We start from the raw sequence: 27,012 nt of genomic DNA, 5'->3' as shown, positions 1-27,012 counted from the left end.
AAACCCCCCTCCTTGTGCAGAACAGTGCTTAGCATGATGCAGTGCTTTCAATAAATGTCTGAGGAAGTGGACTGGACAGTCAAGTCACCTTGGGAAATGGGGTCTCTCACTGCCTAAGACTATCTAAAGAATCACCTTGTTCTACCTTGTTCTTTAATATACTGACTAATAAACCCATATATTCATTCTATTCAGACCTGTCTTAAACATTTGTACTTCCTGAACATGTTGGACATTATTTTGGTAAAAACCAATTTTAAATATAATGTCTTTCTGACTTTTGCATTCTTGGTGCTGAGTACACTGCTTAGCACATAGATGGCAAGCAGGAAATATATGCTAAAAGATTGAGTTTTGAGTTCTAAGGGCTGGAGTTCATTGCAATGCTGGAAAACACACATTATAATTAAATGAAGACCTCTGCTATGTGCTGGAAGAGTTAAGGACATTATAGCCATTCCTTTCAATGTCTTCTCCCATATTGTTTATTAATGTGTCAAACAAGATAATTTGTAATTTAACACTTGTTTATCTTTCTTTCAAACCATGGTGCTCAAAAGGATAAAAACAAGAAACAAATACAAAAGAAATTGCAGAAGTAGAAGTAACTGCTTTGGAAATGTATACAATTTCTAAGAGCATGGAATTTGACATGCAGCTCTGAGTATGAATCCTGACTTTGCAACTTATTAAGTGGGGAATCTAGGGCAGACTATATTACCTCTCTCAGTGCCAGTTTTCTCATCTATTAAACACAGATATTTCAGGAAAGACTAATATGAATTCATGATAACTGACAGTTTCCTGACATTAAATAACTATCCAATAAATGAAGGTGACTATTATCAGCAGTTGAATAATTAACAATGATAGTCTCTCAATCCAAATCAGCTTAATTAAGGTACTAATTTTCTTAAGTCTAGCATGACAAAGTTTTCTTTGAAAGAGAAAATATTAAAAGATCACAAGAGTGAATTTTGATTTTATTCTTAGAAACAGGAGAGGAGAGGTTGGATTTAAGAGCTCTAAGACTTCCCTAGAGAGAATTGGTTATGATGTCTACTATACTCTGACAGCCCTCCCTTCTTCATACCCGTGTGACAGGAAGGCTAATGCGGGATTTTTTTTTTTTTTTTTTTGCCTTTATATATAGGACTTTGTAAGGGATTAAATGCAGGAGATGAAGAAGAATGAGAACCCTTGGGATGAATCCCAGGTTGCTGACTTGGGCAACTGGATGATGTCATGTCTGTGGCATACCAGATTCTGTACTGTTGCTGGGGACTTAGGGGCAAGCAGATATGTTGCTTAGCTCTGTCCCATGGGTAGGAAAAAAGGGTTACCAGAGTAGAGTAGATGCAACAACTGATTCTGTCTGGATGAGTGCTGAAATGCACCAGAGAGGTTGGGATGGGAATTGAGGAAGCAGGAAAGGAGGCCCCTCTGAGGCTAGAGGAAAAAGAGATGGAATCTGAGAGAGTTCTTTCCTAATGGTCTTTATTTTCTTCGAGATAGAGAAGGTTAAATGGCTTGTTGTAATGAAGGTAGGCAGGAATGGGTGAGCAATCTGGACACAGATTACTCACTTTAAGTGAATAATCTCACTTACTTACTTACTTTAAGTAGTAAAGACTTAAAATAACCACTGTAAAGAAAGGAAAGGGAAGTGTCCGGGGAAAGAAAAGGGACTGCTGAACAGTAATGAAGCAGCCTCTACATCTACTTGAAAGCCACAGATCTGAAGTGGTACCTGTCTGAAAGATTGATGTCATCTTCCCTAGTAGCCTATGACATTCCTGGGGCAGGGCTATGAAAAACCAAAGGGTGGATGATATGTGTGTTTACCTTACAGTCACTAGATGAAATTGCAAAAGAAAACCGAGTAGGTTCCTTCATTTCCAATAGAGTGGTTTAGTGATCTTTGGTATTCAGCTTCATAGGTGATATGGATGGAATATAGGGTTTATGCCCCAACTCACCATTTTGCATTTTCTCGGCTCACACTTAAGCCAGTGCCTGAGAGGACAGTGGTTCTGTTGGTTGGCTCTTCGGTCCAGAGAAGCTGACTGGGGTCTAAGGCAGGGACAGGCAAGTCAGCTCCATTGCTGACCAGGACAACAGGAGAGTCTGAGGCAACAGTGCTCTGCTCCTCATGAGGCAGAGGAGGGGAGGGGGGACGAGGGGGTGGGGCCACAGGAGGTGGAGGGACTGCAGACTTATATTTGCCTGTGGTCTGCTTATCGGTCCCAGAGACAGTCTGCTCAGATTTGAGACTTTCCACCCTTGTCTCAGAAGACTCTCCTTTCAGGTCAGACGTGCCAGAGGTGGTTGCATCTGAGGACGATCGAGAGGTTGGCTGCTTGCCGGTTTTTTTCTTGCCCTTTGTGATTCCTACTGTCCCTGTTTTGCTAGAGAGTGTCTCCTTCGAAGCTCTGGGACGAGATGAGGTGGAGGAAGTAGATGGTGAAGCTGATGATTTGGACCCAGTTGCTTTTTTTGAATGAGAGGAACCAGCTAAAATAGAGAGATTTTGCATTAAAAGTCAAAGAAGTCTTATAAATAAACAAATGAGATGCCATGGTCAACAACGATGTTCCCTTTAAAATGGTAACATTTGTCAAATAAAAGGAAATAGGATAATAATGATAATGGTTTTATTTCCTGCCCCCTCCCTACTCCCAATCTAAGAGGGAGCCAGTGATGCTTAAGGTAGAAGCATAAAGGACAAGAGTCCTCTCCTAAGGAGACTAAGGAGTCCCTCTAGCTTTTTTAGCTGGGCCAGCCAAAGGGAAATCCTCAGCTCCTTGTCTTATTGGTCCACTGAATGAGTCCCTACATGCTCCAAAGAAGGGACATCACAGTGCATAAAGGACAGACAGACTGCAGCTGTCTGGATAGAACATAAGGTTGGGCTCATCACAAATTATGCATGTGCTATGATGTCTTTTTGGGAATGGAGTGGCCCACATTCAGAAAGCCTAGGATATATCCCTCTGGCTCCTTTCTGGACCAAAAGCAAATGTACTCAACTCCAAACCAGTTATCCCCATGGTTCTAGAGAAAGAAGTTGGCCATGCCAGCTCACACCTCCATCTGCTCCGGTGATAGGGTACAGTGAAAACACACGGCCACGTAGGAAAGGTAAGTCATTTTCAAAATATCAAAAGGCAACTGGGTGATGGGTAGTAAGGAGGGCACCTGAAGTTATTTATGAGCACTGCATATTATAAGCAACTGATGAATAACTAAATTACCTCTGAAACTAATAATACACTATATGTTAATTAAATTGAATTTAAAAAATCTCTCAAGCCTCACAAAATATCAAAGGGCAGAATTTTTTTTTTTTTTTTTTACAAAAAATGTCTAAATGGATAGCATTGGAATAATTTGAAGGGAAACAGGGTCATTCTCAGATCTTGTGACAAATACCCTTGCAAAGCCAATCTTTTTTTTTTAAGATTTTATTTATTTATTCATGAGAGACAGAGAGAGAGAGAGAGAGAGAGAGAGAGAGGCAGAGACACAGGCAGAGGGAGAAGCAGGCTCCATGCAAGGAGCCCGACGTGGGACTCAATCCCTGGTCTCCAGGATCACAGCCTGGGCTGCAGGCGGCGCTAAAGCGCTGCCCCATCAGGGCTGCCCAAAGCCAATCTTTCTTATCACTTATGTTCCTAGAAGGTCTTCATCAGAGGATGGTTGTGGCCACTAGAAGGTATTTGCCTACTTTTGGAATGGTGGAAGGGGAGGAGGGCGGGGAGTGGGGGTGAATGGGTGACAGGCACTGAGGGGGGCACTTGACGGGATGAGCACTGGGTGTCATTCTGTATGTTGGCAAATTGAACACCAATAAAAAATAAACTTATTATTAAAAAAAAAGGATTGCCTTCAATCAAACCATCTTTAAAAAAAAACTTAACTCTCCTTTTCTTTATATTATTTTGGGAAACACATTTAAACTCCTACCAGAATAGTCTTTTGTTTCATGACCTGTATGATCTATAAATTTGTCCTAATTGCCTCTTCTGTTGTAATGTTATATGTTTCTTTTTCATGAGGGGTTAAACTATTTTCCACAGAACTATTAGAAAATATCTTGTTAGTATTGTGGAGCCAATCCATGACAGATATTATAGTAACTTACCTTTATTGAAGTCAGTTGGGGGAGGGTCAAGGGATGAAAAACAAAGGAATAGACAATGAGATATAAGACTTCACAACTCTGATATACTAAAAAAGATTGAGTCTCACTTGGTGAAAAGATCCAGACTTAAAAGCTATCTTTATAGCTTGGGTCTTTATTATTTTAGATACACACAACTAGAATTCACACTACCCCCTGCTCATACTACTACTTTAAAATTAACAATCTTCACTTGCTAATAGGTAATAAGACAAGGGTATTAAGCATACTTCTCCAATCTAAATTCATCCTAAATTTATTTTTCACAATGACAATCTAAGGATTTGAAGTCTAAACATGTTCAATTATCTTTGCAGGTAAATTGAACAGAATCCCTTTCACATACCAATATATACCAATGTGTATTTTATATATATATATTTTAAAGAATATTCTTTCTTTCCTAACAGCTTTCCTAAAGTTAACTTTCGCTTGATTTAAGGAAAAAGACAATTTTTTCAATGTTGGGGTGCAATGTCAAGTCATAGTATCTTCTAAAATGACAAGACTTTGCTGAAATTAACCATGTTCCTTAAGCTACCTTGAATTAAGGCCGTAATTAAAAAAGTAAAACCACCTCTCCTCAGTTAAATACTTCTATTGTTAACACAATGTGTAACAATGAGAAAGGAAAAAAAAAACCAATATAGGAGATTTGACATTACTTCACTCACAAAGCAGCTGAATGTGATAAGCCAATATCTGGTTATCTGGAGGTCTATACTAACAGGAATTGAAGAATCCTGATAGCTTTTACAAGAATTGAAAAATCTGACTAAAAATCAAGAGTTGCAGCTGAAAGAACTTTTCTAGAAGGACATGATTCAAATAAAACAAAGTTACCATGTAGAATCTAAATGGTTACAAATGGAATATCAGTTGGATTTTGAAGGAGTATTATCAATATTTGATAAAAGGATTCTTGCACAACAGTCTTGTTGGTATAGTTCAATGAAACTCCTTTTTCTCTGGGACTGACTGGGAAGAGCAACACTGTTATTCATACTGTGGGCCAGTGGAGCCTCTCAATACAATGGACAATAGCATGACTGTGTTATTCTCCTAGGAACATCACGAGTCCATAAACAAACCTTCAAGTAAAATATCTGGATATAACTAAAAATCTCTGATGAAAGCTGTCCCCTGCCCTGGCATTAATCACCAGCTTTCTTCTGAGAGAAATGAGAGAGCCCAAGCCAAGTCAACAGTGTGCTACTACCGTATGGGGCAGGAGGAAGTGAGAAAGTTTGTATAATTCCCAAGCATGGGGAGTTGCAGCTTTTCTTTAAGAAGTGGGTCACCACCTGCCTCACTTCAAGCACTGCTCCTCAGGTTTGCTAGGCAGTCTGGGAAACACAGCAATGCCAAGAAGAATGGAAGCATGGCAGTTGGTGCCTGAGGAAATGGCCTGGAGGCACTTTGCTCAGGCACTAACGAAGCACAACATTCTGAGACATTTCATTTCAGAGCTTATTAGTAGACAACCAGACACTCAAGGTCAAGAGCCAAAGAGAGGAGCACAGTAGAGAAACATCTATTTGTATTTGGAGGGCTTCTCTACTGTCCAGGAAGCCATTCTCTGAGCAGTATGAGTAAAAATGATGGAGGGGAAAAAGATTAATACGAAGGCATAGCCTGGTAGCCAATTGGTAAGAAAGTTACCGATTTTGAGGAAAATAAGGTTTGCTACAACACAGCAGAATGTTCATGCATGTTTTAATAGAAAAATCCATTCAGCATATATACTTTGATCACTGTCCCTTTTTACAGCTGGATGACATGGTAGGTGTCTTATGCCACTTGACTAGAAGACTGGGAGCTCTATTTTGCATTAAATATATCTGATTTGAAAGGAAAGCTGGACAGACATTACATGTTGTTTGTAGGTGGCTCAAACCACACCTGTTGATGTGCAATAGTGACTTGTAACTACCCTAGTAGGATGCTATTCCTCATAATACATGGAAGTCTCAGAATGGGGGTGGACAGTGAACACTGAGCATGTGACATGACTTTCAACTTGGATGAAACAACTGTGATTCCAGTAGAGAGGGGTGGGGTGGAGCTGGACTGAGTGATATGAACCCTCTGTCCATTTGTCAGTAGAGAAACTACTATGTATGCTGAAAGATTTAAGATACTAAGATCTGGCAAAAATGTCAAAGATGTAAGTATCACATTTTTATATGCAACTTAAGATATCTTGAAGGAAAAACCAAGCCAAAAAGCCAGTCATAAACTCAAATAGGCAGAAGGCCAGGTGATGTGCAAATAATGTGATATCAGATCATTGCTATTCATCAGGCACACTACACCTTGAATCCTTCTATTGGTTCCTATACAGATAGTAGATACTTAGGATGAAAAAGGTCTACTCACCCAAAAACTAATGAGATCAACTAATCAACTGGTTGACTTTCCTTTGGTAGAGACAATAACAAAGGAATCTCCTGGGTATTCTCTAGGTCAAAGCAAAATCCACTGGTGTTACATTCTAAGACACCAGATACCAAAAAGGCCACCATTCCTAGAAAAAGTAATGAGCCCCACCCCAGAGCCAAATACCCTAGACTCCAGCCCACAGGGGGCATACTCACCAGCCTCTCGGGTCGTGTTTCGGCTTGTTGGCTTGGGTGGAGGGATGGGGGCCTGCTTACCAGGAGCCTTGGTAATTTTTTTAATAGGAGGCACTTCGTCAGCCTTGGGGCTTGCCCCAGCAGCAGCCCCTTTTGGAGGCACAGGTGTTTTTTTGGGCTTAGGTTTGGGTTTAGGCTTAGGAAGAGCTGGAGGAGATGGAACAGGAGCTGCCGGTGTTTCAGAGTGGTTTTCAGTGTTCTCTACAAATGAGAAAGTGAACAGAAGCAGACTGATACAGACACACACCATATAAATAGAAGGAGCAAGACATATGGCGACAGTGATACAAACACATGGCTGCTGGGCCTTTGGGAACCAGTGGGGTTGTTTACACCAGGGACAGAACAGTCATGGGTAAAGAGGATCAAAGGTGCAAAGGCTGAAAGCCAAACTGGGGTGCACTGACTGGGTACATTAATCATTCCTGTGATAAAACAGGGTAGCATAAGTTACTCTGATGAAGTTATGTTCAGGATGAGTGTCGATGTCCATGGTCAGGGGCCAACACTGGCCATGAATTGGTGGCTCCTGAATGAGGATATGGGTGTGAGTGCTAAACTTAAACTGAACAGAACTGGGCAGCCCGGGTGGCTCAGCGGTTTAGTGCTGCTTTCAGCCCAGGGCCTGATCCTGGAGACCCAGGATTGAGTCCCACGTCAGGCTCCCTGCATGGAGCCTGCTTCTCCCTCTGCCTGTGTCTCTGCCTCTCTCTCTCTGTGCCTCTCATGAATAAATAAATAAAATCTTAAAAAATAAAAAAAAACTGAACAGAACTGAAGGGCACTGAGAGTGGCAGATCAGTGCACTGGACATAATGCCATGAAAACTGACAGCAAGGCAGTGCCTAGATTCCTTGACCTTCATGTCCTCTGTGCAGGGCCTTTCTCTCAGGAGAACTCAAGCCCCACCAACCAGAAAGTGATTTGAGCTTTGTCTCAAATTATGGTCAAAAATCAATCATTTTCTATGCTAAAGAAGACTCTGTAGCATTTTTTCTAGGAAGCATAATGTACTGATGAATAAAGTATTTTTTTTAACTATTAAAATTTTCTTGAGCTCTCGCAGCGCAAAAGGGCAGCTTCCTGCTTTCCAGTAACTTCCTCTGTCCTTTTCAAATAGTGTCACAACTACAGGTACAGAGGATGCAGAATCCCCCAAAATATCAAATTTGTTTTTGCTGTAAACACAAGTAACAACGTTGGAAAGACAAGGGTTGAAATTCATTAAAAAGAAAAAAAAAAAAAAAAGTCGTACCTAAGGACAGAAGCCTCTCACAAGATTTTGCCTAACTGGAGGAGAAACAGTCTGAGTCTCTCATTATGGAAAGTGAAGGCTCTGAATGTTTATTCATGTCCTCGCATCTGTATTGTTTCTAATGGTGGCTGATCAAAATTAAAATAAATTAAAACACAGTTCTGGTCCAAAGAGCTAAGCAGTATTTCTTGAAAAATGAAGCACAATAAAACAAACAAACAAACAAACAAAAAAACCCATAAGACAGTGTTAAGACAAGACTAATAAGTAAAACTTTACTGAATATATCCTTCCATTATCGAATGACCAGAAAGGTTTTAATATCAGAATGCATTGCATTTTATTATTATTTCTTTTGTTTCATTTCTCATTCTAGTGAGTGTAAAGTGAGACTGTCATTCACTACTTTCCCTCAGTCCATGTAGATAACTACCATAAGAATGATTCAAGTTATAATAGGTAATCAATAAAGCTTTTCTTTTATCTTCCCTCAGCCATGAAACCTACCATAGTCCCCTCCTGCCCCTGAACTTACTGGTATTTATGGTCTGAGCTACTTGTTCAATATTTTCCAGAGGCTACTTTGTATGTGTGCCTTTCTATTCATATAGTGTGTCTTTTTAACTAAGTAGTGACTCTCCTAACCTAACTGGTCTGAACCAGAAGGCCACTTAGTCACCAACGTCAGTTAGAGTTGAGAACAATACAAGTTGATGCCACCCATAAATCACTTCATTTTAACATAAAATATATAAATCTATGTTGACTTGCCATGTCTTTTGACATAGGGCATGGGCCTACCCTTTAAATACTTTTTGATGTGACTCTGTAAGATTAGACAGTTGCATAATGCACAGAGATCAAGCCTGATGATACTCTCCATAGTGAGAGCCCATCAGATTCATCTGCAGCACTGGCGATCTCAATTCTCTTTCATGCTACAAACCTTTGCAGGTCTTAGCCTGTCCTCTCAGGCCTATCACTGAGATCTTTCTTTTTTCTAAGGTTTCAAACTCTAAAACTGCACCCCAAAGAATACAGTTTCTGGGTTTGGGAGGGAGGAGATGTTCACTCTATGACAGTTGGGAGTGACAATCCCAACTAGGTTAAAATTGAACATGCTGCATGCAAGCTCTTGGCATTTGTGGACAAGCACCATCCATACCTCTGTCCTCTATGAACTCTACCAATGCTGTGTGCATGTTTGCTATATAGCCAATATTTATGTATATACTCTGTGGAGAACACTAAGGGGTGTGTGTGTCCCTGTATGCAAACAGTATGCTCTTCTGACTAAACTATGAATTCCGTTTGTCTAAAATGTCATAACCCATTAAACAAAATGCTTTAAACATGAGGTTTATTCAATGAATATGACTGGCTTATAGTTATTACCACCATGTTAGTAGAAAAAAAACTCTCTGCTTGTATCTGAGAGGTAATTAATGAAGTCATTATATTTTTTATTATTACCATATGACCTGATGACATGACATAAACTAATGGTGTATGAGTATTATCTTTTCCAGACGTGGTAAAGGAAGGGGTGCCTATTCGCTCTGCGTTGATACAGATACTATGTTCTAAAACAATGTGTCTGGAGTATAGCTATTTATTGTACTATGGCTCCTTCCATCATATGGAGTGTTCAGGTCAACACTCAGGAACAAACCTGAGAATAGCACATGACCCTCCCTTTGCCAAGAAAGCACCTCTGCCCCAATTCCTTTCCTTCACCTGACTACCTCCTTGTCTCCTTCAGATCTCAGTTTGGAAATATCTGCTTCTAAGAACTAAATTTGATCCCCACTGCAAGCTCCTCTGGCTGCATGTCCTCAGGCATTCCAGAGTACTTTGTATCTTGTATGGCGATTGCCAGTTTGCATGTTGGTCTCCTATAGCCTAGGATCTGCTGGAAGCCAAAGACTATTTTTGACTTGCCACTCCTTTCCTGGCCCCAGCAAAGCCTTACCATGTTAGATCTTCATTATTATTTGTGGAACAAATGTAAGTAAGTCACTTGTTACTTCCTTGAAAGCTCTCTATAATACCTCAATAGATCTGATACCAAATAATTCTCAGATTTCTTATATTTAACACCAATATATGTATAGCAAATTGCAGGTCAGTTTTTCTTGTATATTTAAAGGCACTTACTGAGAAAGAATAATGGGAGACTAAAAGCCCTGAAGGTTTTAAGGGAAAAGTCTCCAGTGTTAGGTATAGGAAGTCCAAGATCACTGTACCAACTCTGGATTCCAATGCCATCTGGAGCCCCAGAAAAACCTAAGGGTGCTTGGTGGAACCTACACACAATACAGTGTATAGGGCATTTGTCACTTGTTTTGTTTTCATTGACACTGATGTGGCAATTATTAAAATACTGATATATTATCTTAAAAAGGTATACAAGCATTTGGGAATTTAAAGGCATGTAATATGGTTTTGCAAATATGATCAACTAATAGATGAAATAGCATTCTTGGATAAATTGGCTTAATGTGAAAGGAAAGGGATCATTTCACCCCCCACAAAGGGAATTAAGAACACCTAAAGGATGAATTAAGAATATGGAATTGTGGATTTGCATGCTAGTGAGACCATGAAAGGACCAGAAGTAAAAGTGAATCTTGGGTTGTTTTTTTGGAATTAAACAATGTCTTTCCAGAGAAATAAATGGTTATCTTTGTTTATGAGGCATTTTTTACTTAACAAAATACAATGTAATGTGAATTATGAGTGACATTCTTTTTATTCTCAGGAAATGGCTTTCCATACCAAATGCCTTCCCTCACTCTCAGTGTGGCTCTGGCAGGCACGCCATCCACACAGTGAGGGGGAGGCCTTGTTGCCTTACTGGTGGTATGACAACATGTCCAGCATTCCATCTCTTTCTGTACAGACCAGCCAAGCAAGATGCTATCTTAGATCTCGTTTGACCAAAAAGAACTGAACGTACTAATTCTAAGTAAATTAAACAAAAACACTTCTCATGTATCCATGGACCTATGACTATGAGGTCTGCCATCTTTTTAGAACACTAAGACCTGCTGGTTTAATTAATATAAAACTATCAACAACTTTTTATTAAGTTGATAAGGAAACATTTCCTTTGAAGTTTGGCCAGTCCACTGACTGACATCCCACATAGACCAGGTAAGCACCAATGATGGCTCTATTACATAATGAAGGGTGTGATTCTTGAATGTGAAAAAGCCATACCAGGGACAAACCACAGATGGCTTTGAAATTTAACAGTTCGGTGAGACAGGACAGTTGGACTTAAAAAAAAAAATCACTACTTGCATGAATACTTTCAAATTAATACCACTGAAATTTGTTTAGGTCTATTTTCTCTTTATGTTCCAGGAATATGATCATTTAAAACATTAGTTAACTTCTTGTAATCAGTATTTGTAAATTTAACCAGAGTCTTTCAATAGAACAGGACTAAGTAAAGCCCCATGAATACTATTCTTAATATTGAATAAACAAAGCAAAATAATAACAGATTGTTCATAGAGGCTTCCAAAGTTTTTACAGGCTAATTTATATGCAAATAAAAAGCTATGGACTTCAAGAGAAGATGATTTTAAGTTACAACGTCTGTCAAATGCTCTTTCGTTTTCTTTGTCTTTAGAGGATTTGGATCAAGAACAGAGGAAGAGAATGCTTTCAGCAGTTTCTAAGAATTCTCAAAATGCCTACAGGACCTAAGCTAGGTCTGAGAAATTTTTGCCATCCAACTCAGAAGGAGACATTATAGAACAGGAAATAGTCTGTTTCCTGAGGATTCATTTCTATGCTGCATGGAATCATTTAGAATCTCCCAACAAATCCGTACTTTGTAGGAGTTTCAGTTCAGGTTTGCATTAAGTACACGGCCTGCACATGATAGCAGTCGCAGGGAGAGGTAATCAATCAGGCAGTGATGAGGAACTTGTGAAATGTTTTGAGGGATCCTTGATAGACACAGATTTTGCTGGTGCCCTAATTGACTATAGTATATTCATTCTAGAAACCAAGGTCTTTAAAGAAGCCTTCAGGAATGGTATAATTGCCCCTGGCATATTGTGAAATTTCCAGTTGCACAGACAAATCATGAAGCTGAGACTGTGGTCAATATAACAACCAAAGTCCCCAGCATCTCTGGGAACTACAGTCTTGGGTCTTTCTCAAAAATGTCTAGAACCTGGACTAGAACCTATAATATTGAGTGTATGGATGCCATCAGCCAAGCTCCCACTTTTGGAGGGACAATGCTGGGCTGAAAGAGTCATCTTGGTTTTGATATTCTTCCATTCCTCCATATTGACATGCTCACACAGGTCAGTTTTAACTAGGAGAAAGAAATATTCAGACTGATGGCATTTTTTTCTAAAAATAAGACTAAATACTGAAGGAAAACTCCCGAAGAAAGGATAATATTCCCAGATATCTCTAATGATTGAAGAGGCTATCCCTTCTGATTAATAATGTTAACTAATGCTTTTAAATAAAAAATTAAATTATGTGCTTACAAAATGGATGCATCTGGCTGAGAAAACCATCCTATTTCTCTTCACTCGTTGAAATTTCTCTCTTCTTTGTATTTGCAAACCTGCTCTCTAACTGGTCTTAAGAGTCACTACTTGGACACTAAGACCTGATTCTCAACGTTGAGCTGTATTGAAGTAAAAGAAGATGGAGTTTCTCTTGATTTTACCTTTCTTATCTTCTGCCTTTTCTTCCAGAGGTGGTGCTTTTTCAGCTACAGAGCCATTACCTTCTTCAGATTTTACTACATTTTCCTCTCGGGTAGATTCCTCTCCGATGGGTATCATGTGCCCGTTTGAATTTTCAAAGTTAACTGTTACATCTCCATCTAAAATGGGGAAAGAAACACCTAGATGTCTAATTTGATGGCTTTCTTAAAACCCAGTTTTCCAGTTACTAGGACTGTAGGGTTTGGGTTCATGTTTCACACCCTGGGAACCAAATACATCCTGCATAGTTTCACCATGTTTTACTAAATAATTCATTCAAATGAAAGAGCTAGAAAATCCTTAGTCTTGGGGGAAAGCAGCAATGGAGGGGATGTCCACATGCCCTTTCAGGACAGTACAAGTTATTATCCTAATTATACAATATCCCGGGGCAACAGAGCCCTTCTCTTCTTGTGCTGAGGCTTTGTTGAAATCAGTACTTTGGAGTTTCTTTGTCATTCACAAACTGAATGGTAATAGGAGAAATCTGAAAAATGGAATAAACATTTTAACAAGCACTGAAAACAAAAAGTGAATATAAATACACAAATAACACGAAATGTAATTACACATAAAAATGATTAGAGGCGAATATGAAAATACACAACCACCGCTCTCAGATGATTGCATCTGTGATATGTTAACTTTACATAGGAATAAAATTGCCACTCTGTATTCAGGGAAAGATGGTAGCGAGGCTAATTTTATTTTCATTTTCTTATTGGTGGAGATATTAAAATGTACTCAGGTAATTGTTACAAATAACTGACCAAAAGCCTTTAGTGTGGACTAATGATAATTTAAAAACATTAGGGAAAGAAAATGTGGAAAAAAGTAATTACAGAGGAACTTTTAAAAAATCACAACTGAAAATAAAATTTCTAATATGTTATCTAAACCAGAAATACCTAATATTAATTAATCCCTGAACTTTCATAATTTCTAGAAGTTTCTAATGTGAATGACATTTTGCATAAACTCTTAATTCAGTGATGCTTGAAAAGATGAACCCTAGATCATATTTAGAACATTTTAAGAGGCTTTGCTACCACCAGTAAAAAAAAAAAAAAAAAAGAGTTTTGACTTTGCAAACTTGAAGAAATGCATGCTTAGAGTTATTTTTATGCAGTCTTTGATTAATCTTACTTTGGCAATGATTATAAATAAAACAGAGATCATCTCTCAAATTTTCATTAAGTATAATTGAACTGGTTTGGCTCAACAATAAAATCCATTGGCCTTCTTCATAAAAATAGGCATGACATTTTAATAATAAAAATACATATCATGGAATTATGTCATGTTCAAAATGAAAAAGCAATCGTTGCTAAACCACATAACTTCCAAGTACCTACAGTCTGATTCCTGTATAAAAAAGTAAAATAGATGATAATTGAAGGCAATGCCATTGTAAATAAATCTTAACTATTTCAATAAAATTAGGGTAATACTTTTCAAGGAGTATAGGTCAAGCCAAAGGGAAACTAAAAGATTCTTGATTCTTATTATTAGATTCCAAGGAATTCACTATTAAAAACAAGGGAGAGGAGACACAATGTAACATTAACATCCAGATATTAGACACAGGAAAACTAAAAACTAATGTAAGAATGGAAAATCCCAAATAAAACAGAAAACCATCTCTTTATACAAAACTCTTAATTTTTAGGTAACTCAAATATAAATTTATCTTTGATTACTTTGGCTTTAGTATTTCAACAAAAATATGTTAAAGTCATGTTAATGAAAACTTAATTATATTTTAACTCTTATTATGCTAAAATTCTTTATTATTAGGTTAAATAACTGATTTTAAAATCTAGAACAAAAAAAGCCAGAGAGAAAATTACATTGTCATGGTGCAACAAGAAATTGGATTTTCACGTAATATTCAGAGTCAACAATGTGGAAAGATACTTACTTTGAGGTCTGAAATAAAGCTAGCACGTATGAAAACAATGGTAGAAAAAGGAGACCTAGATGTGATAAATATAAATTCAAGAATAAAGCAGAGAACTGAAGTTATTAATAATTGATTTGTGTGTGTACACTGAAAAAGTTTTCTAGTTTTGTGTACTATTGTAGAGTGAAAACAAGTTGAATCTTTGATATAGTGTATGTAAGTCATTAGAATGCACGCAAACATGCCAGCAAAGGAGAGCTGAGAAAGATGCCATGGTTATAAGTGATAGGAGCACTCGTGTGCAAAGGAAAAAGCCAACTCAGGAAAGGTTGTAAACTTCAAGTGAATGAGAGAGAAAGCACCCACAGACATCAGTGGTGAGACAAGTAGCAGGAGAGTGTTTGGGGGCCTTCCCTCTCTTTGGTCAAACAAGTGTCTCTGGGATATAGTTAACAGAGAAACAGAGATGAGTAGAAAGTTATGTGTGACCAAACAGTGAGCAATTCACTCATCAGAAGGTTAAAAAGTACGCCATGGGGGGAGAGAAAAAGGAGGCTGCACAGCAGGAAGCAATATCTCCATGCCCTCGTGCTAAAGCTTAGAGAAAGGATGGAAGGAAAGAGCCAGAAAATAAGGAATGAACTTGGACTAGACCTAGGAATTCTCAGGAGAGAAGACCAATTGTTGAACTTTGAGATGGAAGTTAGATGTTAGTGTAAAAAAGATCATCTAAAAAGGAATAATAATAATAGCTGGGAGTGAGGGTATGGGGTGGTATGGCATGAGGTCAAACCCAGGGTAGCTGGAGGGATTCAAAGAGTCGATCCAGCTCCCCGATTAAAGGGCATAATTGACAATAACTGTTAAGAGCTCATGCAAGGTCAAGAAGATCAAGGAAAAAAATGACTCTTCACTGGCAGAAGACAGGAGGTTGTCACCAAGCACAGCAGCTTCCAGTCTCTGGCTAGGGCTGAAAGCAGACCGAAATTTTCAACATAATTGTTTTTGGAAAAATGACAGAAAACTATTTTCTCCGTCCTTGGCTGAAAAGGGGAAAGACTCAATTTACAATCGGCATCACCAGGAACTTTCAAGGATTAGGTCATTTTTTTTTTTGGTTTCGTATAGGGACCATAAAAAAGGCAGAAAGTAAAATTCAGCAATTTATGACTTCCCAAGCATTAAACCGATTACATTATGTTTAGGCGAAAATTTGTTTTGTTCTTTGATGTTTTAAAACGTTTAATATTCAGTCTGCAGAAGTGACAAAAAGGTCAACTAGTGTCAGATTTCTGGGAAATAAGTATAGGAAATTGTAAACCATCAAGTGCATAGTTTAACAGATGAGGCAGTACAAAAGCCAATCAATACTAACCATTTCTTTAATTTGACCAATGTCACTTGTTTTTAGAAAAAGTCAACTCTTTTCTAGGTATGATTTTTAATCAGAACAAAGGGAGTCTTTATATCTGTCTTTCATACTCATTAACAGTTTCAATCATTTTCCCATTTTTTCTTTCTTTAAAAAATTTCCAAATAAATGACACCAAACAATCACATTAGCCCACCCCAGAAAGGTAATCGCTCAGTGGATCTGTAATTTCTCTCCTACCCCTGGAGAAATTAGAGGGGAGACAAATTTGGATACTGCAAGCCCACTTTCAACAAACAAAAAATTAGGGATGTGTTTTTTATTTTTAGAAGTCCCAGATAGGAAATAAATAGCTTCGTGATAATAGAAAATCAGAGAAAACATAAAGTTCATTCATAAAACAGAATGATTAAAGTATAATGAGCAGAGATTGAAACAAAATGCCTAAATTATGAGGGCTCAAGGGCATTATTCACTCTAGACTTCCCAATATTCTTTGAAGTAGGAGTGAAATAGTGAAGCATTTCCTAGCTCCACTCTGGAATTATTCAGATGTTGGAAAAAGTGTGTCACATGGATTTATAAATAGTGAATTCCAAAAGATGTTCTTTGCAAGGAACATTTACCAGGAAAAGAATTCTGTGATTTTAATTCTAAATTAATAGCACTTTATTTATTCCCATAAAAGTATAATAACAGTACTTTATCCCAGCTAATGTCCAGGGGGTGGGGGAAGGGAAGGCATGAGGTAAATCAACAATTTTGCAACAAAAATTTCCTTTAGTTTTAAGAGTAGTGGGAATGATGAAATTTATTTGGTATTGCTTATTTGGAGAAATAACCAATCTTGGTGTCTTCTTCCTGGGGGTCTATTTGGGTTTCTATCTAAGCCGTCTTTTTTATTTTTTTTAAGATTTTATTTATTTATTCATGAGAATACACAGAGAGGAGAGAGAGAGAGAGAGAGAGAGAGAGAGAGAGAGGCAGAGACACAGGCAGAGGGAGAAGCAGGCTCCATGCAGGGAGCCCGACGTGGGACTTGAACCTGGGTCTCCAGGATCTCACCCTGGGCTGAAGGCGGCACTAAACCGCTGAGCCACCCGGGCTGCCCTAAGCCTTGTCTTTTTGAGCAAGATTCTACCTTGGGAGGATAGAGAAGAAAGGGAAAGATAATTAGGGGTAGGGCAAAAAAAATATTTGGATATAATAATTGTTAGTGAAAAGGTGAAAGACAATTAGATTCAAAGAAATGAAAAGAGAGCAATACTAGGAAAATTACATGAGAGAATGCATAAAGCAGATTAATTTAATTTGTTCATTCGTGCCTTATTGATTGTACATTTGATTGTATTATAGAGTATAAAGAACAAAAGATACATTTACTACTTCTTTTCCCTCCCTTTGCTTTTACTGGTAGGTGTAGGAAACCATAAGGCAGGACGCAATAGCTCTGCATCTACTCAAACAACAGAGTTAACTTGTATAGAAGGAATGAAGCTCAAGAACAGAAGAGAAGTCATGTAAGAATTTGTATCTTATCTGTATCTTCAGCCCACATACCTTTGTAGAGCTTTAGGGTTAGTGACATATGGTGAAGGATTCGCCAAAAAGGTCATTGAATTTCTTTTCTAGAATACCTTAGATTTTCTGCAGCCCAAAAAGGCATTTGGAATTAAAGCAAGATTCCCAGAGTGCCATACTCACTTCTTTATCTCCCCAAGACCATGATCATCTTAAATTTCAAAAGAAAATGAAAGAAAGACCAAAGAATAAAGGATCAGGTTATTTTAAATGTATGATTAATTTCCTCACCTTGATCAGGCAACTCCTTAAGAACGCCCCTTCTTATCAGCTCCTCTCTACTTTGTCTTGTGGATATCTTCCTTTCTAATACTTTTAAAAAGAATAAGCATAAGTAAGAATCAAGTCATTGCTTAAAATAATTATGAAAAACATTCCAAGTAGAATGAGCACATTTATTCTGTTCATCTGAGGGCTCAAACTCCAGTTTTTCTGGAGTCTACCAAAACATGTGGTTGAAGTCAATATAATTAATTAGGACAAGAGCAAAGGACTGTAGCCCGTGCTCTGAAACCCAGCCACTGTGCCTGGTCCTTCAAATGATGATGTCTGGCCAAGAATCCAGATACATTATTTCACATCAGTTATAGAGCACACAGGCTACTTCTCATTTTGAAATATTCCTTTTCTTTAGGCATTCTAAAACAGAGGCTTCCATGAATATGCAACATATACAAAGAATACATTATGCTTACATTAAAACCAAACAAACATTCAGTAAATATTCAGGTAACTCCTTTGAATCCCAGAGAAAAAGAACTACTTTTGCAGTGTTTTCTCACACCATCTATCACAAAAGTCCAACACGTCAGATCTCTGTAACTCTTTTCCTTGCCATACTCAAAAGGTCTAGCATGTTCTGGTATATCCCCTGACAAATCCCAAGTCAGGACAATGGAGTCAAGTCATGTTTTCACAGGCACGTCAAGCGATGGGAATCTCAACACTGTCTCTTCCTTGTTCTGGAAGAATTTAAATTCCTGTTACAACTTCAGAACGGGTCTTAGGAACCAAGGGTAAGATTTTGACAGTATTCACCTTATGTGTATATAACATTCTGCAACCCTGCATGGCTAACTCCACTCCCCACTTCGAGGGGCCAAGATGCTGTATAAAATTAATATAATCTACTAATTATCTGAGCCAATATTGTCCGAAGTGTGTTCTAGAGAACTCTCTTCCTTCTAGATGACCTGTTTGAAAAAGCACCTTGACACAGCAAAAAGGGGCCACAGAAAGGGCCTAGGGCTCTTTAGGGAGAAGGAAAGGTACATTGGTGGAGACTGGGTAGCCACAGCAGAACTGGATTCTGATTTTCCCGAAAATTCCTATTCTGGGCCTCAGAATTTGCAAATCCTAGAGTCACATGAACATCATTTCAAGACCAAAACTAAACTCCATTACCCCAAGCCCTGCCCTGACACATAGAAACAGGACTCATAATAACACTAAGGATGTGTTTTTTGAGGGTGCTCCTGGTGATCTGTCAGGGACACTCTGAAGACACAGAAGCGAGAAGGGGGTGTGTCCTGGGCTGACAGTTTTGTATGAAGCACTTGAAAGTCTTCAGTAATGACATGAGCCCCAGAGTGCCAAAACTTAGTCTCTCTTGAAGAAATTGAAATTTTTTTTTTCCTTTTTTGATAACCAGTAATTGTGTATTTCCCTTTTATCCTGGTTGCCAGAAAGGTCAGAGTAACATTTGATATTAACACAGATTTCATATGACAATTCATGGATGAAATCTGTTTCCTTCTGCTTAGAGACCTGACTTCATTTGTATGTTATTTCTAGCATCTGTGCCCGTTGTTCTCGGTTTCGTCAACATGTTTTTGGATAGAATCAGAAAGTAAACAAATCAGAAAATGAACAAATGAATGAGTGAATGAACAAATGGTCAAAAGAATGATAATGAACACCTCATGGATTCAAATAGACACGTACACGGAACCTCCCCCTCTTCCTTTAGTTTGCAACCCACCCCTCACTCCACCCTCCCTCCAGAAGCATGTAACAACAGCTCATTTAAATGCCAGTGAGTTCTTTTTTTTTTTTTTTTAAGATTTTTATTTATTTATTCATGAGAGACACAGAGAGAGGAAGAGACACAGGTAGAGGGAGAAGGAGGCTCCCACGGGGAACCTGATGCGGGACTTAAATGCAGGACCCAGGATCAAGGCCTGAGCCAAAGGCAGATGCTCAACCACTGAGCCACCCAGGGGTCCCTAATTGCTGGTGAGTTCAATGAACAAAATTAACTGGGTGTGGGGGGCCAGACGGAGCTGTCTTTTTAGGTAAAACAAGAGCTGTTTACTACAGGAGAGCTTCGATTTGTTCAAGCTTCTGTCAAAGAGAAGAGAACTCACCTCCTGTCAGCACAAGGAGCCAAACAACACCCCTGATGACACTATGGGGCACTAACACTGTGCAGGTGGTTCAGAGGAACCCTGACCACTGGATTCAAGGATTGCTGAAAGATACCTCATCCAGCTCCAATGCTGTATGATCCTGTATCATTCATTAATCAAGGCCATTCTGTAATTTCTGCCTTGGCATCTTTAAAAGTTTTCACTCTTGCACTAAAAAAATACTCTGAGAGCCCAGAACATATCCCATTTTTGTTTCTGTCTTTCTAGTATGGATCCCAGAGAACGCTTCAGTTTTAGTTTCAAGCTTTCTGTTGCTTTAATTCTAACTTAATCTCAGTTGAAAAATCCCTCCTCTTTCTTCCTTGTAAAATTCTGGAGCTTTGAAGCAGCAGCCTGGCTTTCTGCCAGGAATCAAAACCCACAGCTTTGTTCTTTGCTCTACCTCTTATACATGGGCCCTGATAGGAAAAGGCCCTGGCGATTTGTTTGGTCTTTGGCTGAGCATGTTTTTAACACATACAACAGATAACTGTGTATGGAGCCAAAGGGAACAAAGTGCAGGGACTGTGCAGGGAAAGTATGTTGCTAAGGCACAAAGTTTCAACCACAGCTCTCCCAGAAGAACAAGTATCACACTCTTCATCTTTTAAAATATTTGCCTCATGTTTACATAGTGTCTGTATGTTTGCAGAGCACATTCACTGGACACTGTTTCACAGGCTTGGAAGTGCTCTGCATTGGAATGAGTCTGAGAGGTCATTCTCGTCCAACAGGGCCGCACAAAGCAGGAGTCATTTCAGGAACATTCCGCAGATGTGTTCACCTGCTTGAAAACATTCAGAGGCTGGACAGCCTCCTCTGGATATCTGTCACCGTCAGTCTTAGGAATGTATTCCTCCTAAGGAGTCGGAACCATACTCCTTGTAACTTTAGCATGTTAATCCAGCCCATCCAGGGTCCCTACAGCTCTAGAGTAAAGTAAGTCATTTGTGACAGGTGAACAGCATGAGTTAGCTCTGTGTTCCCTGAGAGCAAAGCGGGTTATTGAAGCCTCCGAATCTGAGGTCGAGCATCCAGCCAGCTGCTCTTTGACTCTGAAGTTCACCCTAATCAGTGCAACAGCAGCAATGATGTCAGGATGTCTGCCTCACAAACACTGCTGGGGAAGAGACTTCGCAGGGCACAGATCACTGGAGGCAGTAGCTAGGTCTCTCCATGAAAAGTATTGTTACCAGTTGAGTAAATAGCTCATGGTTACTCACTTTTATCCCCCATCAGAAAGAGCCTGTGTGGTTTTTACAGGAAGATCAAGCAAACCCCTGAGTTCTGTTTTGCTCCCTGGACTGGGTGAGTTAAAGTTCCGACAGTTCAATTGTGATTACAACAGCACGCACGTTTTTCGAAGCAGTGAAGGATGCATTGTGCTCCCATTTTCCTGACTTCATGCTTTTACTCCAGCTTTTCAAATATTTGAAAAGGACAGAGCTTTCAAAAGCATCCAATGGCTGTCCATCTGACTTTGAACACTCTCTCTGCTCCTCGACATGGTCTTCACAAAGCCCCCCAGAGGCTGACCCCCCATAGGATCTCCTCTCCCAAACGTGGGATCCTTCCTTAATCACTCCCTCCCGGCTCCCTCTGCTCCAGCCCCTCTGGCCCTGCTGCTTGTCCCCTGACACAAGCAGCAAGCACCTGCATGGTGGCCTCTGTCCTTACCAGAATGGGACTTCCCCAGACCCCCCAAGCTCATTCCATCACTTCCTTCAAGTCTTTGCCCAGAGGCCACCTTATTGGAAATCCCTTCCTCACACACCCAGTGTGGACCAGCTTGTTCCTCTTCTCACCTTTATCCATTGTATCCTGCAAAACACATCACCCCTTCTGAACTGGGACCTACTCTGTAAGCACAGACTCGACGAGAACCAAAATTCTTGTTTCTGTTACTGCTGTTTTCCCGACAGCACCTTGCAGGCTGGTGGAACTCAGAAAATATGTGCATTTGTGGCATAAATGAATAAAAGAAGACAGGCCAATAATGCTAACGGTCTTGTTTGCTGCCCCTTGCCCACCTCCAGCCTAGGAGGGAGCAAGCAAGGCCTGTGGCAGAGCTCTATGAACAGGAGGCTTCTGTGTTCTGCCCCTTCTACTTCTTGGCTGGGCTCGCCAAAGGGAAAATCCTGAGCTCTCTGTCCTATGGCTCATCTGAAAAAGTCTCTGTGCTCTGAAGAAGGAAGGCTATAGTGTGTAGAGGACCGACGGCGGCCAACTAACGGGGTGTAGCACACGACTGGGCTCATCATAAATTTTCAATGATTTACGAGGTCCTTCTGGGCACGGAGCCTGCACTCAGGAGCGGAGGCCGGGGCATATGCCACCAGCGTCTCGCTGTGGATGCGCCGCCAGGATTTTACACTACTCTGGGAGTATCTGTGAGAGTCAATCTTGCAGTCAACAAGCCACTTGTGTTTTCTTTTGGCGAGGAAAGAGAGTCCTAATTCTCAATTCTAAGGCTGTTTAATGACAGAACAAAACAGAAGAGCAATTAGACTATTGAATACGAGTTCCGTGTTATCTTTTTGGCCGTGAGTGCTGAATGGCTCACTGTGAAACTGTGACAGGAACAGGGAACTGCTTGTCTTGTGTTAAAGTGTTCCTAAGAGCCCGGCTTGGCTTTGCCTCACCTCAACAGCAGTTACAGAAAACAGAATGTCAAAAAACAAAAAAACAAAACAAAACAAAAAAACAGGCTCCTTTTTTAAAAGACCCTTCACTACAGCGCAGGGAAGTCCTTTAAAGAAGCCACCACTCCAATGCCACCCAAAGGGCCGTTTGTAAAGACTTTCCAAAACATCTCAAGAACGTAAGGCAGTGAAATAAAGCCAACATCCCCCCCCCACCCCGAAAAATGCTCAGGGGGCTGGCTATTTTCATTTCTATCCATGTCTCTCCCCTGCTTACAAATCCGACAGACTAGGGAAGAAGCCGAGCCCCTCCAGGCCGCAGCCAGGCTGTATAGCTGGTCCCAGTGGACCATCCTTGTCCATCTCTTGTTCATCCTTTTCCACAAGTCCATTGTTAAAGCGTAACCTTACTCTTACTTTTTGCCATTTCCTAAACATTCCCTGTACCTCCTCAGCCCCATTCCTGTGCTGTTTCTAGAATCAGACCCTTGGCCTCTCCCTCTGGTGAAATCTTCCTACAATCCTAAAAACCTCTTCAGACAGCGCCCCCTGCAGGGCGCCATCACCATTCTGGCTGACTAGAGGCAATAATCACTGTTCTAAAGCACTTTAAAGTGACTTGTCTGAGGGCACCTGGGTGACTCAGTCGGTTGGGTGTCTGCCTTCCACTCAGGTCATGATCCTGGGGTCCTGGGATCGAGCCCCACATTGGACTCCTTGCTCAGTGGGGAGCTTGGTTCTCCCTCTGCCTCCCTGTGCTCTCTCTTGCTATCTCTGTCTCTCTCTCAAATGAATAAATAAAATCTTAAAAAAAAGTAACTTGTCTATGCTTCAGCTTTTTCATCTACAAAATGGGAGAACAGCTGCTACATTTTCTGGTTCTTCTGGCAATAAATGAGTTAAAAAGCTCAACTGCTTAGATGAGTACCTAGAAACTAGAGAGCCCCAAATAAATGTTAGCTATTACTATTATTTCTGTTATAGCACTTCTTTTTCATTGCAACACGTGGACATAGTTGCATATTCACATGACTCCAATCCCTATGAGGGATGTCTTGTTTATCATTTCATCCCCACCACGCCCAAAATGATGTATTGCACTAAGTTTTTGCTTTTGTTTTTTGAAGGAGGGAGGAAAGGTATGTCTAGCACTCTTTTCTAATCCTTTCTACTTATTATCTTTTTAAAGATTTTATGTATGTATGTATGTATGTGTTTATTTATTTATTTAAGGGAGTGAGAATGCACATATAAGCAGGGGGAAGGGGCAAAGGGAGAGGGAGAAGCAGATTTCTTGTTGAGCAGGGAACCAGATGAGAGGACTCAATCCTAGGACTCTAGATCATGACCTGAGCCGAAGGCAGAGGGTTAACTGACTGACCCACTCAGGTGCCCACCTTTTCTACTATTTTATAAATAGCCCTCCTGATAGCCTTTGAGGAACCACCTTCCTCCTCATTCAGTCCATGCGATTTGTGTAAAGCTACCCCCAATCCTGGGCTCTAGGACACCCAGGCTTATCCAATCAGGGCCATTGGTGACTGATTCAGAGAGCGGCTGTGCCCAAGCTGTACCAATGACATCCAGTCTAAGAATTTCTGGAACAACAGGAAAAGAGGGCTCTCTCTTCTTCCGTATCTGTTAAAACTAGCTGCAGATGAGCCTAGAGCTGTAAGTAGTCATTTTGCCTCCATAAAAGTCTAATTTAAAATAAGAAAAGTCCATACTGAGGAACATAGGCTCAAAGGAGACAAATTCCTTTTTTTTTTTTTTTTTTAAATTTTATTTATTCATGAGAGACACAGAGAGATACAGAAACAGGCAGCGGGAGGGGCAGGCTCCATGCAGGGAGCCCTACATGGGACTCGATCCTGGGTCTCCAGGATCAGGCCCTGGGGTGAAGATGGCGCTAAACCACTGAGCCACCCAGGATGCCCAGGAGACAGCTTCCTAATCTTAGCTTTTAAGCATCTGGATCTAACCAAATTTATAAGCTGTTTGCCCCTGAGCTTTTCACTTGCAGGAACCAGTAAGTTCCCCATTTGCTTAAGTCTATTATTATTCATCAGCAGTAAAGAGCTTTTACTCTTGAAGAATCAAAAAAAGGTGCTACATAGATGCTTCTTTAAAGTGAATTTTCTTCCAGCAGAGGCCAAAGATTCTTTAGATTTGTAAGGCAGAAATATGAAAGAAGTACACCAGACTCTTTTATACAAGAGTTTGAAACTTGACCAGAGCTTATAAAGAGGAAGATGGTGAGATCTATATCCCCTCCTCCTCTTGGGAAATCAATGTCACAACTTCCTCCAGAAATCTGATAGTAACCATCCATTTATTTGATGTTTAGGTAGCATATTTATATTTATTTTCTCATCACACTTCCCAGTATTCCTGAAAGACAGGCTAAGCAATTCCTTTTAGTTCCCTCAAACAGATAAGGATATCAAGACTCACAGAGGTGAAACCATTTGCCAATCACAAGATCAGAATCTGGTTGAACCCAAAGGTGTCTAACCAAAAACCTACTGCTTGCATTCTCCAAACTAAATTGATAATTACAAAGATTTCAACTTTCCCACAACAGATGTAATGTAATGTTTTCCAATTTCCCTTCAAGAGTAAGGTAAAAAAACCTTTTAAAGTTAATTTTAAATGAGCAATTTTTAGATAGCAGTACATCTTCATAGTTCAAATTATAAAAGGATACAGTGAAAACTCTCACTTTCACCCTGTCCCCCACCTACTCAAATTGAACTCCACCTATATTCCACAAGCAAATAACTACTTTTATTAGTATCCCATGGCCCCTTCCATACTTTCTTAGGCAAATCCAGATATTCATTTTAATTATTCTTTTTTTACATTCAAGGCACACTGTTTTACAAACTGTTCAGCACTATGCTTTTTCATTGAACATTGTATGTAATACTTTTAAAATTTCAGGTGATGGAGTGACAGACAAAGGTCAGGCTGGGGAGAGAAGAGGTGATGATTTTTGCCTTGTGCAAACAGCAGCAGCTGAAATCACTGCCATTTCCAGGGAGGGCAAGCTGAGAATAGTCATGGCGAGTCAACTCAAAGAACTCGGGGATTTTATTCCCAAGGGAAAAGGTTTAGGACTAGAACAATGAGCAAGTCCCCAATCCCAGATGGGCCAGGAAGTACAAGTAATCTCAGGAGAATAATCAGAGGCCAGGATCTGTGAGCTACGTGAAACACTGCTTGTCTTTCTTCCAGTGTGACTCTCAAAAACACATGACAAACACAAATGCTCAAGACAGGTGCTTTTGGATTCATCTTGTGTTTCCATTTCTTGTTTCTTTACATTAAAAGATAGCAAACCCCAAACAGGGTAAGACCACAAAAAGGACAGAAATTTAAAATAAAGATAATGAGGATCATCCTCAGAGCAATTAATTCTAACTTCACACTAAGAACAAGCTAGAGACTTGATATGAAAATGAATCTCAGCTCTAAGTGGTAAAGAGGTTTTGCAAATGAGGGCATCATAAACAGTACTCGTTAGAGAAGAAGTTCTTAGAGAGCCTGACCTTCGGAATCTGAGGCCCTTCTCCTTGATTTGCTTCAAGACAGTCTTAAACATTTCAGGGACTCAACAATGTTGATTGAGATGAGATCCTATCTCATATCACCGCTGACCAGATATTCAAAAGGCAGGCAAGAGTTGCTGTGAAAGAGACCTTAGTGATACTAAACTATCCTAAATTAAGACCTTCTCACTTGTTCAAACATCAAATTCAACTGCACAGGATTAAAGGCGTCTGAAATTATTCATACCTTACGCCCAAATTTTTTGAAGGCATTAACGTGTAATCTTTAAAAGCCTGTTTATATTTAATGAACCTAGAAACTACATAAAAAACATTACCAACTCAAACCAATAGCTGTGAATAACCCATCAGAGTTAGTAAGAAGATTGAGTAGGCATTTCTGCAATCCATGTTTATTTACTACTTCATTTACACATCTAATCAGACTAGGTTTCTTAAAGTGATTAAAAATTTGTTTTTCTTAAAAAATTATTTATTTATTTGAGAGAGAAAGAGAGATCGTGGGTGCTCACATGAGTGGAGGGAGGGACAGATGGAGAGGGAGAAGTAGACTCCCCACTGAGCAGGGAGCCCAACGTGGGGCTCCATCCCAGGACCCTGAGATAATGATCATGACCTGAGCTGAGTGAAGGCAGATGCTTAACCGACTGAGCCACCCAGGCACCCCAGATTACAACCATTTAAAATAGCATCTAGCACACAGTAAAAATTCAAC

The 27,012-nt window shown here is 39.7% G+C and overlaps 1 protein-coding gene across 6 annotated transcripts in view; it reads right to left on the bottom strand.

Annotated features, from left to right (window-relative positions):
* Positions 1 to 27,012, bottom strand: part of PHACTR2 (phosphatase and actin regulator 2) — a 205,669-nt gene that overhangs the window by 47,498 nt on the left and 131,159 nt on the right. For 4 of the 6 annotated variants that reach the window (XM_035700908.2, XM_025422451.3, XM_035700907.2 and 1 more), the window contains exons 3-6: positions 17,907 to 17,987; positions 12,780 to 12,938; positions 6,781 to 7,020; positions 1,980 to 2,514 (exon numbers count right to left, since the gene is read on the bottom strand). In XM_035700908.2, coding sequence (XP_035556801.1) covers positions 1,980 to 2,514; positions 6,781 to 7,020; positions 12,780 to 12,897 — 893 coding nt within the window. In that variant the 5' untranslated portion in view covers positions 12,898 to 12,938; positions 17,907 to 17,987. The remainder of the gene's footprint in view (positions 1 to 1,979; positions 2,515 to 6,780; positions 7,021 to 12,779; positions 12,939 to 17,906; positions 17,988 to 27,012) is intronic. The other 2 variants (XM_025422452.3, XM_049113316.1) reach the window with 2 other exon arrangements.

This window comes from Canis lupus, chromosome 1 (assembly GCF_003254725.2).
Source record: "Canis lupus dingo isolate Sandy chromosome 1, ASM325472v2, whole genome shotgun sequence".
Classification (NCBI taxonomy): Eukaryota; Metazoa; Chordata; class Mammalia; order Carnivora; family Canidae; genus Canis; species Canis lupus.
Note: the sequence above shows the minus strand (reverse complement) of the source record. Positions and strands in the feature narration are given on the sequence as shown.